The sequence below is a fragment of the Antechinus flavipes genome, chromosome 2 (genome assembly GCF_016432865.1).
Source record: "Antechinus flavipes isolate AdamAnt ecotype Samford, QLD, Australia chromosome 2, AdamAnt_v2, whole genome shotgun sequence".
NCBI classification, from domain to species: domain Eukaryota; kingdom Metazoa; phylum Chordata; class Mammalia; order Dasyuromorphia; family Dasyuridae; genus Antechinus; species Antechinus flavipes.
The window spans coordinates 299,916,102-299,930,321 of record NC_067399.1 but is presented as its reverse complement, the minus strand read 5'-3'; the positions used below and the strand labels follow the sequence as shown (position 1 = coordinate 299,930,321).

Genomic DNA, 14,220 nt, shown 5'->3' with positions numbered 1-14,220 from the left:
TGAGATCAGAATTGCTACCCCTGCTTTTTATTTTTTTATTTTTTTACTTTAGCTGAAGCATAGATTCTGCTCTAACCTTTTACCTTTACTCCTCTGTATGTATCACTGTTGGGAGCTGCAATCTCTAAGCTGATTGGCAAAGCCCAGCACTGAGATCAAATGTGCACAGCACTCATGGAGGAACATTTCCTTCTATGACTCTCATTAGTGGACTACTATTTCCTGTATTATTTATAATTGGCTTGATTACAGCACTAAACATTGTCTAAAAAAATCTGGTGACAAGGGGAATTTGGGAAAGTCAACTAGAAATGATTCCACATGCATATTCTGTCCTAATAAAACTAATCTCTCACTGAGACAAATGATAAAAGAGAGAACACCATGGAAAGCATTGTCACTATGGGAGAGAATCCAAAGGTCTAGGAAATAATGATGTTTACCAACTTAGACTCAGAAAAGATCAGTATGTCTAGGAACCAAAAGATGGTTAAAGTATAACTAGGAATTTCCCTAAATGCCTACGTATACAGTTCCAAGTCGGGGAAATAGAGGAATCAAATAATTCCATAGAATTGATAAAGAAGACATAAGCAAACTAACAAAATTCATTGACATTTGACCTTGTATAACATTTACCTTTTCATTATTAGCTTTGCATAATATAATCAATAATTAATAATCATAAAAAACTTACTCAAATATTAAATGTCAAATGTAGTAACATATAAAGGTCAATAGGTCAGCCACATGTGTGAAGACTATGTTGACCTAAAGAAAAGTATATGATCATGATATAGTATAAAAATAAATCCTGAAGGAGCCTGAGAGAAGTGAGAGCATTACTTCCATCAATTCCTCAAACTACCCCACGACTCCTGCCTTCCTTTGACACGACCTTATTCCTTTTGCTCAGCTCCCTGGACCCCCTACAGAGGTTGGACCCCTGCACATTACTTTCCTTTAAACGTGTTTCTTGTAAACCACAAAAATGTAGGATTCTTGTTTTTAATCCAGTCAGCTATCCACTTCCATTTCATGGGAAAGTTTATTCCATTCACATTCACAGTTAAAATTACTAACTCCTTTGCACTTTCCTTTCCATTTTCCCCTTCTACTTTTTTATAGGGTGAGAACAAGCTTCTCTGTGAAACTAAATGCGTCTGATATTCTTTCTTTGAGTCAAATATGATGAGAGTAAGATTCACACAATGTTCATCCCCCTCCCTTTTTTTCCTCAATTGTAACAGGTCTTTTTTTTCCTCTTCATAATATGTAATTTATCCCATTTTAACTCAATCTTCCTCTTCTTCCAGTAGAATTATTTTTCCTCCTCTAATTTCTTTTTTTGTATCATCACAATAAAATTAAATTATACCTGCACCCTCAATGTATACTCATAAACTTTTTAAATTTTTAAAATAAAATAATTTTTTTCTTTTTTTGCCTTTTTATTTTTCTCTTCAGGTCTGCATTTAAAGATCAAATTTTCTATTCAGCTCAATTTTGCTGGATAATTGTTTCTAATCTGCAATATAAGTTGCTTTGCCTTTTGGAATATGAGATTCTATGTCCTTCGATCCTTTAAAGTGGAAGCTGCTAAGTCCTGGGTAATCCTGATTATGGCTCCTCGATATTTGAATTGTTTCCTTCTGGATGCTTGTAATATTTTCTCCTTGATTTAATAATTCTGAAATTTAGCTACAATATTCCTTAGAGTTTTCATTTTGGGGTCTCTTTTAGGTGATCAGTGAATTCTTTCAATTGGTATTTTCCCCTCTGATTCTAGGATATCAGGACTGTTTTTCTTGATGATTTCCTGAAAGATGATATTTAGACTCTTTTTTTCATCATGGTTTTCAGGAAGTCCAATAATTCTTAGATTGTCTCTCTCAGATCTGTTTTCCAAGTCAGTTGTTTTTCCAATGAAATATTTTATATTTTCTTCTTCTTTTCTTTTTCTTTTTGTTTAGTTTGATTGATACTTAAAATCTCTTTGAGTCTTTCACTTCCATTTATTCAATTCTAATTTTTAGTGCATTTTCTTCAGTTAGCTTTTTAAAAATCTTTTTAAAATTTTATCTTTTTTTATTTTATATTATGTTTTATTTTGGCATTTGGCCAATTGAAGTTTTAAGTGAGGTGTTCATTGAATTTTCTTTCTTCCATTTCACAAATTTTGTTTTTCAATGAATTGGTTTCTTTTTCATATCTATTTTTGTAAAGAGTTATATGCTTTTTCCATTTCATCAAATCTATTTCTAAGGAGTTTTCTAAGGATAATTTCTGGTTTTCCCTTTTCAAACTCTCTTATCAATTTCTCATTTTCTTTCCCCATTTTCCTTCTAACTCTCTTTTAAGATCCTTTTTGAATTCTTCCAAGAGAGCCTTGTGAAATGGGGACCAACTCATATCACACTCTGGGGCTTGATCTGGAGATGATTTGCCCTTAGGATTCTCAGGGCTTGATGTCTGTTCTTCTCTTTCTCTATAGAAGCTATCAATAGTCAGAATTCTTTTTGCTTTTCTGCTCTTTTTTTTTTAAGTTGAGATCTGCTCTTAAGGCAATGAGACCACAGCTGCTTTACTTTGCCCTGGGGCCAGAGTTGCTGACTGATTTTTGGTGCTGGGTAGGCATAGACAGGACTGATGTTTTTCTGAGATTCTGGGGTTCAGAGGGTCACTATTTGCTTTGGATGTCTTACACTATTCTGCTGATCCACTGGCTTGTAACCAGGACAGAGTAGCCAAAGAGCCTCCCAATAAATTCCCCAGTGCACCAAGGCTACAATGCCCTGGCGCCCTGTCCCCTTGCCCCAGGCTCCTTCTATTGAATCTACATTTGGCAATCTCTCCTCCTGCCCAATTGAAACAGATTTTTTTCTGAAGTTCTTCCAAAGTATCTTCTTCTGGAAATGTGTTACATTCCAAATATTTTTGGATTCTGTCACTCCAAAACCTGTTCAGAGGCTTTATCTGGTGTTAATCTGAGGGATACTAGGAGGAACTCAAATAAAGACGTGTCTATACTTTCACCATCTTGGCTCCACCACCTCTTCCTAACAAATAATTTTTAAGACTAAATGAAAATAAAATATAAAATAAAATGTAACATTTTGTAAAATATATAAACATCTATATATTAAATATTTATGTTACATATAAATAAATACATTCAAATGTAATATAAAATAAAAATAAAATAGAAAAGTTATAATTTGTCCCCCCAAAATGAGCATGTGAAATAATCACAGAAAATAATTTAAGAGTTGGAATAAGAGTCAGATATCATTCAGTCCAACTTTCAGTGGACAAAGAATCCCTTTAAAACATTTCTGATAAGCAGTTAATTGCCCTCCACATGATGCCCTGAAGATGACAAGATAATTCCTTCTCAAGGCAAACCACCACACAGCACTCCTTAAAAGCTCAAATTATCAGCAATCTATTCCCTGCTTTAAATTCACTCAAAGGCAGAAACTATGCACTTTCCTCATCTAAATCAAACATTTTAAAGAGATTCTTACTCATTATGATCTCAAGATCCCTAATTGCCCTAGTTACTTCACTCTTCATGTTTTCTAGGTCACCCACGTTGTCAGTAATATTTATATATATATGTGTGTGTACATATGTAAGTGTTCATTTGTAAGAAGTTAGAAATTATACACATAGAGAGACAGATCTCTGGTGGAGTACACATAGTATCTGTCCTTGGATCTATGCTATTTAAAACTTTTTACCATAATTTAGGGTATAAATCACATCTATTTCAAATTTGCAAATGATTCAAAGCTGAGAGGAATAGCTAAGATACTAGAAAACAGAGTCACAATCCAGAAAGAATTTGGCAAGCTAGAATAATAGTCTAAATGTTTTAAGATGAAAGAGGAAACTTAACAGAGATAAAAGTTCACACTTGGTCACACTTGGGTCTACAAATCATTTTCACAAATATAATAAGGTTAGGCATGACAAGATAGAAGTTTGAAAAAAATTAAGATAAAACTCTTAGTGAACAGGAAGCTAAATATCTTTATCAACAGTACAATCTGGCAACCAAGAAAACTAATATTATATTGATGAGTTAGAGTGCAGAAGGAACACAGTTGTGCATGGCCTTGGCAGACCAAAGCTGTTTAAATTGTTTACAGCTGTTTAGAATGTTTAATTGTGACAGCCCCATTTAAAGAAAATGCTGGTAAGTGAAAGATTATTTAGATAAGGAGGGTCAAGATGTCAAAAACTATATGTAAATGTTATATTTGAATGAAAGAACTAAAGGATGACTAGCCTGAAGAGAATTCCTGGGATGGGCTAGGGCACAGTAGTTTTTTCAGTACCCAAAAGATCATTATATGGAATATGAAACAGATCTATTCCACTTAGTAATGGAAGGCGTACTGGAAGCACTAGAACCTACAGAGAGACAGATTTTGGCTCAAAAGAAGGAAAAATTAGCTCCCATCCCAAACTATATGTATTCAAAGATGGGAGTAATTAATCCATCTCAAGAAGTAAGAAAGCTTCTCTCAACAGAAGCCCCTAAGAAAATATTAAATAACTACCTATTAGGGCCATTACAGAATGGATTCCTGCTCAATGATGTATAGTTCTGAGGTCCTCTCCAATTCTGTAATTTAGGTAACTGAAAAATTCTCTTTCGAAAAGTTCAACAGTAAGATAAGTAATGTAGGATAATAACATGAAGGAACACCAAGACAAAGAAAATGATCATATAAATAGAGGTTTATTGGCAACAGTTCAGCATATAATGTAGGTATCTACAATAGCATTATAAATATATATATGTAAGTTATATATGTGTTTCTTTATGTGTGCATGTGTGTATATAGATATAGATGTGTGTTTAAGTAAATAAACACATTCTACACTTTTTCCCTGGCTGACAAAGGTTATAATGACATCTCCTTTAAATGAAGCTTTATTAATGAGAATGAGCATCTGAGGGTCACTCATTATCCTGTAACAAGAGAAAATCTTTTTCTATAATCCTTTTATTATTGTGGAAAAAAGTATAGAGAAATAAGAGAAGTAAGGCAAGCCAAATCCTCAAGAAACAATCTATGAATTTTCTGCCAACTCTCTAATTCCTAGACAGGAATTAGTACTTCATGGTAATGCCCGTGCAAAGGAATTGCTACATTAATTAAAGAATTATTCTCTATACATTATTAGGAAGATACAATTGCATATACTTCTGTATGACAATTTACTTACCTTTTCCAGAGCATGCATACTGAATACTGGTCCATCATGTGCTTTGACAGTTTTTATGAGAAAAATGTCTTTCCAGATACACACATCTCCTGTTGATGTTCCAGAGAATGCCATATCTTCAGTCCAACCATATACTGCACACATCATTGTATCACTTTTCCCTAGGGGACCGATGTAGCCTTTTCTCCCAATCATTCCTCCCCCTGTTTTAAAATTTAAAATTATATGATTATTAAAGTGTCCTTTTAAAATTTATAAAATTAGAAATCACTATAATTTCCTTCTTTCTATCAAAAAACTCTCCCCTGAAAATGCTAAGCAGTATTAACAAATCAATTTATGATAATAATTAACATTTTTCTATCAACTAATACTTTACAAAGTGCTTTATCGCTATAAAATAGTATTACCAAGTATTATTACTATTTTACAGAGGAAGAAAATGATGCTCAGAGCAATGAAGTGTTCTGTCCACTGTCATACAACTATTAGATCTACAAACTCCAAATCCAGTTTTCACCAATAATGTAGTTGTAAATCTAATCATGAAATCAACATTTCTGCTAAATCACCTCTTAGGATGAATCTAATCTCTATTCAGGTATTTACACAGATTTTATATAAAAGCTGGAATGAGCACCAATGATTATTTTCCAGGATTATTATACTGATAATATGAATAAAATCCACCAACAAACCATAGGTAAATTTATAAGCTCTTTTCAAACCTGGGGTTGTAAATAATATGTAGGCATGGAAGAACAAAGATTTTGAGAGAAAATGCTAACAATGATACATTAAGGAAAAACCCAGTAACAGATAAGAATCTCTTTCCTTTCTCCAAAGGGAATATTTTAACTGTTTCCCAAAACTCATATGTTGCTTAAGTCTCTTTGTTTTTCTGTTTCTACTTTGAATTTTAAAAATGCAAATATGATAAATGTGTGTGGTGTTCTTCTTCTTTAATATAATGGTTCTCTCTGGGAGCAGGTTTCTCGAGGAGGTTTTCTGGAGGCAGCCTTAGTTTCAGTTCAGAGTAATAATCACTCCAACTGCAGCCAGGTGTTAAAAATTCAGATCTTTTATTGCTTCCTCCAAAATAGCCCGGTTAGTTTTCTTGGTAGCCTATCTGTCTGCTTGGTTCCAAGAGCTCTTGCTGCTAATCTTTTGCCTCTGCCAGCTTTGGCTTCTCTTCTTCCAAATATCTCCAGCCAGCACCAAGGTGAAAGTTGGAATGAATCTCTCTTGCCTCCGAGAAAGGGCTTCTGGCTCTCAATCTCCCAAAATGCTCCTTCCGAGTCTTGTCTGCTTGCCTGGGGCTGGGCAGCTTTCTGGAGAGCCTTTCAAGACCAGCCTTGGTCTCAGTGGGGGAAGTGCAGGAGGCCAGCTACCAGGGTGGTGTGAGATGGGATGAATGAACCTGGTTGTGCCTCTGAGAGTGGGCTTCTTCTGAACTGCCCTGACTGGTTCACTGAAGCTCTGTTTATGCTGGGTGTAAAAGGTTGGCTCCTCCTCAGAGGCAGGGATTAAGGGAGGTGTGAATTCACAAAGTTACAAAGTTAACTCCCATATTTGTGAACTCCAATGAGTACTTAAATACATTAGTCAGTTAGAGAATTTGCTAAATACCATGCTAAATTAGATAATTATTGTCTCTATCAACTCTAATGAATTAACACTTTGTAAGGATTCCAACATCTGTGCTTTTGTATTGCTAAACTATATGAATCCTTGTCCTACTAGAATTAAGAGAGGACATAAGGAAGCAGAAAGAGAGAAAGATTTACAACTGCATTGTTTAATCAAAGTATTTCTTTGAGAGTTACAGGTTGAAAGAAACAGTAATTGATTCATTTTTTACAACTTCAAAGAATAAAAAGAAAGCCCTTGTGTTCGAAGATCTCTAGGCAATGAATGTTGGAGTAGAAAGGAGGTATGTTTGAATAACTAGATCAATGAAGGTACAATCTTCACATTTTCTTTCCCATTTTCTATCCCTGTTATATATATACCTTGAAAATAATCCCTCAAAGTAGAAGAGCCAAGGGAATAACTGGAAAATCTATCTGAAAGGATGGATCAAAGATAGAAAGAATAGATAAGTCAACAAATGAATGGGGACAAATAAGAATCTAAAATCTGAGATTAATCCTAAAAAGCCTCCAAGAGAAAGGTGATTTGTATATTCTTTCAGGTGCCCCTCACAACAATTGTGTAAGAAGGTTGAAATAGTATTTCCATTTTATAGATGAGGGCAAAGAGAGTCTCAAAGGTTTAAGGTACTTTCCAGGATCAAATAACAATTAAATGATTGAAAAGGCAAATAAATTAGGAATCATACCCAGCTCTATATCTAACTATCTGTATATGTAACAGATCTGTTATCTGTATAACTTCAGACAAGTCATTTAATTTCTTTGGTTCTCAGTTTCTCAATTCTAAAAAAAAAAAAAAAAAAAAAAAAAATTAGAGGAGTTGGAATAGATAACCCCAAAGGTCGTCTAAACCCATGATCTTATAATCCAACTTGTTCTTTAACTATCAAAAAGAATCATTCGTAGAATTTACCTTTTGAAAAAAATAATTATTTGGTTATCCTAAAATTAAAAAATAAAATATATAATGACTTTAGGATTATACTGAATTGAACTATTCTGGTTTATGTGTCCTTGGGACTGGCCAGAGATAATTCCATCTTTTTCAAACTTCTAATACCTTTGATTACTTTGCATTTAAATATTTGTGTTAATTCATTTTAAATTCTCTGCTATTTCAAAAGACAGAGAAAGATATAAAGAAAGAGGGGAAAACTACTTCAGGAAAAAAGAAACATGAATAAATGGAAATAGTATACAGTTTTTATGTGACTGTTCCTATTCTGAAAGTTTCTATAGTACAAACTATGAGTGGATGAAACTTCCCAAAATGAAAATATATATGAACAGAAAAGCATACTTATAGGTCACCAGCAACATTATAAAAGAATCCAATGCTTCTTCTCAGTCTTGATACTGTGACCTCTCCTTCCAGCATATAACCCTGTTAACCATGACCTCAGCTAGGTGGTAGTGTGAACTGGAGACAGAACAGTCTAGAGAATTTGAATTAAAATTCTGCTTTAGATGCTTTAGGCAAATAATATAAATAACGAGTCTGTTCATCCTTTACCTTATCTGTAAAATGAGAAGGTTAATTTGATAACCTTTAAAAACCTTTCCATTCCTAAATCTCTGATCCTTAATTTGAGTCCTTCAAATGCAGAATAAATTCTTCATTTGGGTTATGAGTAAAGAAGAAGAATCACAAATGGGTCACAGGTAAAAGAACCACCAAGCCAATATAGTGTTACAGAAACCAAGATAAGAGAACAGCTCAAAGAGGTCATAGGATTCAGAGCTAAAAGACATTTAAAAGGCAATGGGACAAACCTTCTCCTTTTACAGATAAGTAAACTATGATAACAGAGAAGATAAGTGACTTTCCAAGGGGACACATAGCTAATAAAGATCTGATACTGGATTTGAACTCAAGTCTTCTTGACCAGGTTCAACATTTTATCCAATGTGTGATCAGTTGCCTGTACTGTACAAAGATGATTGTATATGAAACTACTATTTTCTATTATATACAACTCATATACACACTTATTAAATAAACTGAAAACAATACTACTACCATTGCTCCACCTGTTATGTGAAATGCATTGTGCTCTCTTTTATGTATTTTAAAAAGTTTCATGAATGGCCTTTTCTTTTTTGTTGTTTTTTTAGGAAGGCAAGAGCATCACTATATATCTATACCCCCAACCTCAAATAAGAGCCCTATCTTGATAACAAGTATAGTCAAGCAAAAATAAATTTATACAATGGTCATCGCTTAAAATTTTCAACTCATTCTGTACCTCATGTAAATATTTTCTTTGCCAAGAAGTGGGAAATGTGTCATAATTAGTATTCTGGAAATGTGATGTTATTTCATTGATCAGAGTTCTTAAGTTTTTTTGTAACTGTTTTCCTTTAAAGTATTGTGGTCATTGAATAATAAACTGTCTCTTGATTCAGTCCTCTTCATTCTTTATTAACTCATAAGTCATCTCAGGTTTCTCTGAATGAGACCTTGTTATTATTTCTTCTGACACAATAAGAATCGTCTCTATAAGAGTTTAACGCTTTTGTCAAGAGTTTTGAAAACTCTCCTTCCCTACTCTATTTTATTTATACTAGGGCCTTTTATATCTCTGTCAGGTGTCCATTTGGAACTTATTGTGCATAGTATCTGTAGTTTGTGTTATTGGTCTGAAATGAATTTCTTCCATCCTATTTCATTCAAATACCATAATTTGTTTAAAAATTCCCTGATTATCTATTTTGTTTCTAGTTCTCTGCTACAAAGAACTTATTCCTCAATCTATATTTTGAAAGAAATTCCTCCCTAAACTATCTATGATATGATCTTTGATATCTGGTCATTTACTAATTTGGAGCCCACTGTAATATGTTATTGTTTAGAAATTAATTTCTTTTATTCTATTTCATACATGTTGCATAATTTGTTCAGTCTTCTCCAACTGATGGGTTGATTTGGTTCTTGTTCTTTGTTATAACAAAAAGTGTTGTTATAGCTTTGTACAGATGGGTCCTTTTTTGTCTTTTGATCTCTTTGGAGCTTATGACTAGTAATGGAATTGTTAGAGCAAAGTGTAAACACAGTTTAGTGATATAGGTAGAGTTCCAAACTGCTATCCAAAATGTTGCACCAATTCATATGTCCACTAACGGTGCATTACTGAACCTGTCTTTCCATAATCCCTCCATGAACTGTTATTTTCTGTTTTTGTCATCTTTATCAATCTAACAGGTGAAAGAACAGCAGATCCTCATAGTTGTTATAATCTGTATCTTACTATTAGCAGATAATTTTGTATATAATTAGATAATTGAATAATTCTTGCATAATTTTTTCAAACAGTTATCCCATACTTATATATCCAGTCCAAATTTCTCCCATGATCTTCAATTCCATGTCATCATTGTCTATAAGACATCTCCAAATGGATGTCCAAGAGAAATTTTAAACTTTATATGTATAAAACTAATGTTATTACCTTTCCCCCTTAAACATCATCTCTTCTAAATTTCTCTAGTTCTTTTCAATGTTTGTAATCTTGCCATTATTCTAGTGCCTGGAATACAAAGAGTTGCCAAATTTTGTTCTATCTCCATATCTCTTATGTCTGGATCCTTTCTTTCCATTTACATTAGCACTTGGATTCAAGCCCTCCTAAATTTTCTTCTAGATTTTTTGTGACAATTATGCAGTCTCTCCACCTAAAGTCTCTCACCCTTCTAGTCCATTTATATTGTTACCAAAGTCTCTCAAGTACAGATATGATTTCCCCAATCAACTGACTTTAGTGGCTATTAACTCTAGCATAAAACATGAACTCTTCTGAGAACTACGCAAGGCCAACACAATAAGCTGACCCTAATTTTTCTTCCCAGACTCACTGGACATGAGTCCAATGTCTTTTTTTCATGCATTTTACAACATACCCCAATTGGCCATCTCTCTGCTCCTCTCATATCCCATTTCAGTGCTTTTACCCTGGTCTTGGGACACTATCGCCTCACTTCTGTCTCAAATAATCTCTTCATTAGGATGTAGTACACCTCAAGTACCACTTTTTGCATGAGTCCTTGTCCAATTCTCTCAGAATATCTTGCATTTAATTACTTTGTATGCATTTTTACATATTAATTTTATGTTGATGCTTTATTTTTTATATATACTTGTTATATTCTCCATTAGAATTTATGTTTCTTGTGCTAAGAGATTGTTATAATTTTTGTAACTGCATGCCAAAGCCTAGTATAGTGCCTGGCAAATAGTAGGTACTAAATACCTATTGATCAATTGATTTCTTCTTTTGAAGACTGACTCTTCATATCCTTTATCTTTTATCTACTGAAATCTGCTTCTTCATACCTTTATCCTTTATCTATTGGGGAATGGCTCTTGTTCTTAAATAATTACATAAACTATAAACATATATTTGTATGTGTCTATACACACATCTATTTCTTCATTATCAGACTTTTATTTTACACATTTATTACAAAGATTTTTCCAGTTGTTTCATAGCTCTAAGAGCAATGATTTTTTTTCTGCAAAAAATTTTTAATGATATTTAGTCATTTTATCACTGATAATCTTTTTATCCCCTGTTTAGCCAAGAAGCATTTCTTTTTTTCTTGTGTTCTCAAATTTGTTCATCTATAACTGCATAATAGGTTCTGGTAATTCTTTTTATTTCTTCCAGTTTGGGTTGTAATTCTACCTTAATTATCTGTTATTTCAATGATTTGATTTTCTTCCCTCTTACTTTTATCAATTTTGTTATCCTCCCCCCCAAAATCCAGCTTTAATTCAGTTTTTAATTTTTTGGCTTTCAAGTTATCTGTTTCTCTAATTTTCCAATTTCTTCTACTTTTGTCCTTATTTTAGATTTATCTGTTGAGTTTCTAATTTTTTTCAAATGCATATTCAGTTCATTAATCCTTTCTTTTTCCTTTGGTTTTTGGAATATACTTTTTAATCTATATTAATCTAATTTTTAAAGAATAATAATTTCCCCAGTAATTGGACTGCTTAAGCTGCATTCAAATTTTACTGTCTTTCAAGTAATTATTGTTTCTATGATATGTTCTTTGATCCATTATTTAGAACTTATTAAGTTTCCACTTAGGTCTGTGTTTTTTGTTTTTGCTATTTGGACTAGATGCTATGTTTATTTTACTATTGTTTGTAAAGGATAGATTTACTATTTTTGCCTTTACACATTTATTTGCTATATCTTTACGCCCTAAAACTTGATCAATTTTTGTAAAAGTTCCATGTGATTCTGAAAAATGTTTTCTAATAGTCCCATTCAGAAAACAATTTAGCTCTAGTTTTTCTAGTAATTTGTTTAAATTTTTAAATTTCCCTTTTAAAAAAATTCTTATTTTAGATTTGTCTAAACCTGAGAGAGGAAAATTAAAAGTCTATTATTACTGTCTTTTTTGTTCTGTCATTTCATTTGTGTCTGACTCTTCATGACCCTATTTGGGGTTTTCATGGCAAAAATAGTAGAGTAGTGTGATGTTCTTCTTTTGTAAAATATAATCATTCTCTGTGAGCAGGTTTTTTGGGGAGCTTCTGGAGGCAGTCTTAATTTCAGTTCTATGTAATAATCACCTCAAATACAGCCAAGTGTTAAAATTCAATCCTTCCAAAATAGCCCAATTAATTTTCTTAGAGGCCTATCTCTCTCCTTGGTTCCAAGAGCTCCTGTTGCTAGTCCTTTTGCTTCTGCCAGCTTCAGCCTCCAGCTCTCTCTGAATCCTTCATTCTACTCAACTGAATCCTGGCTTCTCAATCTCCCTGAGTGCTTCCAGGCTGAGTCTCCAAGAGCTTCCAGTGAGCTTGTCCTTTTATATGCTCTTTTAGAGGTGTGAACTCAAAGGCTGACTTCTCCTCCAATAGTGGGAATGTGGGAACTGTGATTTGTGAATCTCCTCCATTGAACTTGTGAATGTCCTGGACTTGTGAATCTCTTGAAGTTTCTTTCAATTCCAGTGACTTAGCACCTTGTAAGAATCCTAACAGTAGTTTGTCATTGCTTTTCCAGACCATTTTATAGACAAGGAAACTGAGGTAAACTGGGTCAAGTGACCAGTTACTAAGCTATTAACTATCTGAGGTCAAATTTGAACTCAGATCTTCTCGACTTTAAGCTTTGAGTTCTACCCACTGTGCCATGTAGTGACTATTACTGTCTTATAATCTATGTTTTCTTCTAATTCAATTAATAGCTTCACTATGAATTTAGTTGCTATGGAAAAGAATTAAAATACTAAAGACATAACAAAATATTTAAAACAACATTTTATATTTGTAAAAACTGGATACTACAGAATTCCCTATCAATTGGGAATGGCTAAACAAACTGTGGTATATGAATGCTATAAGAAATAAGAGGAAAGTTTCAGAGTCATGTAAAGAATTACATAAAAAAGATGCAGAATAAAGTGAGCAGATCCAGAGAAACAATTTATACTTAAAGAAACATACAAAAACAATTCTGAAGGACTTAACTCTCATCAACTAAATGCAGACTAAGTATCAGAAATATTTTTGAATATGCTCAATGTAGGAATTTATCTTGCTTGACTGTATTTTTGTAATATCAAGGTTTTCTCTCTTTTTTTTTCCAGTGGATGAGGGAGGTGGGGAGAAGAAAAAATAAATTCTTGATAACTGAAAAAATAAGATTATAAAAATTTAGATATCATGGCATTTGGAGCATATACATTTAATAATTGATACTGGTTGTTGTCCATGATTCTCTTCAGTATAATATGTCTTTATCTTGTGAGTTTTTCTTTTTGCTTTGTCTGATTAACATCATTGCAACTGCTACTTTTTTTTTTAAGTTACCTGAAGCAAGGTAAATTCCAGCTTCTAATTTTTATTATGATAATATCTGCTTTTGGTAACAAAGATACATTGAGGTTTTGTTTTCTTATCTAATCTGTCACTCTCTTTTTTCTTATTGGATGATTTAAAAATTCATATTTAGGCTTCTTGATCAGTTTGACTAATGATTTAAAAATTGTTATTTCCCAAAGTCCTCAATTTTGTAGTACTGTTGTTTTTGAAGTTTTTAATTTCTCCTCTAGTTTTCAAGATTTTTCTTTTGTCTTTTAATTTCATGCTTAACTCAGTAATCCTCTCTTTCTCCTATTTTTATTCAATCAATGAATACATAATATGCATAAAACACAATAATTGAGATAGCACATTGACAAGTAGAGGAATTAGCAAGATTTTTTACAGGAGAAGGCACCCCAAGAAGTGGAAGAAAGTAGAAACAGTATTCCAGTCATACAATTAAAAAAAAAAAACAACTCTACAAAGTCTTAGAAGTGAAGAAAGAGA

The 14,220-nt window shown here is 32.9% G+C and overlaps 1 protein-coding gene across 1 annotated transcript in view; it reads right to left on the bottom strand.

Annotated features, from left to right (window-relative positions):
- EML5 (EMAP like 5) overlaps positions 1-14,220 on the bottom strand; it is a 206,645-nt gene that overhangs the window by 106,751 nt on the left and 85,674 nt on the right. The window contains 1 exon segment of the mRNA XM_051977455.1: positions 5,242-5,444. Within this exon segment, the coding sequence (XP_051833415.1) occupies positions 5,242-5,444 (203 nt within the window).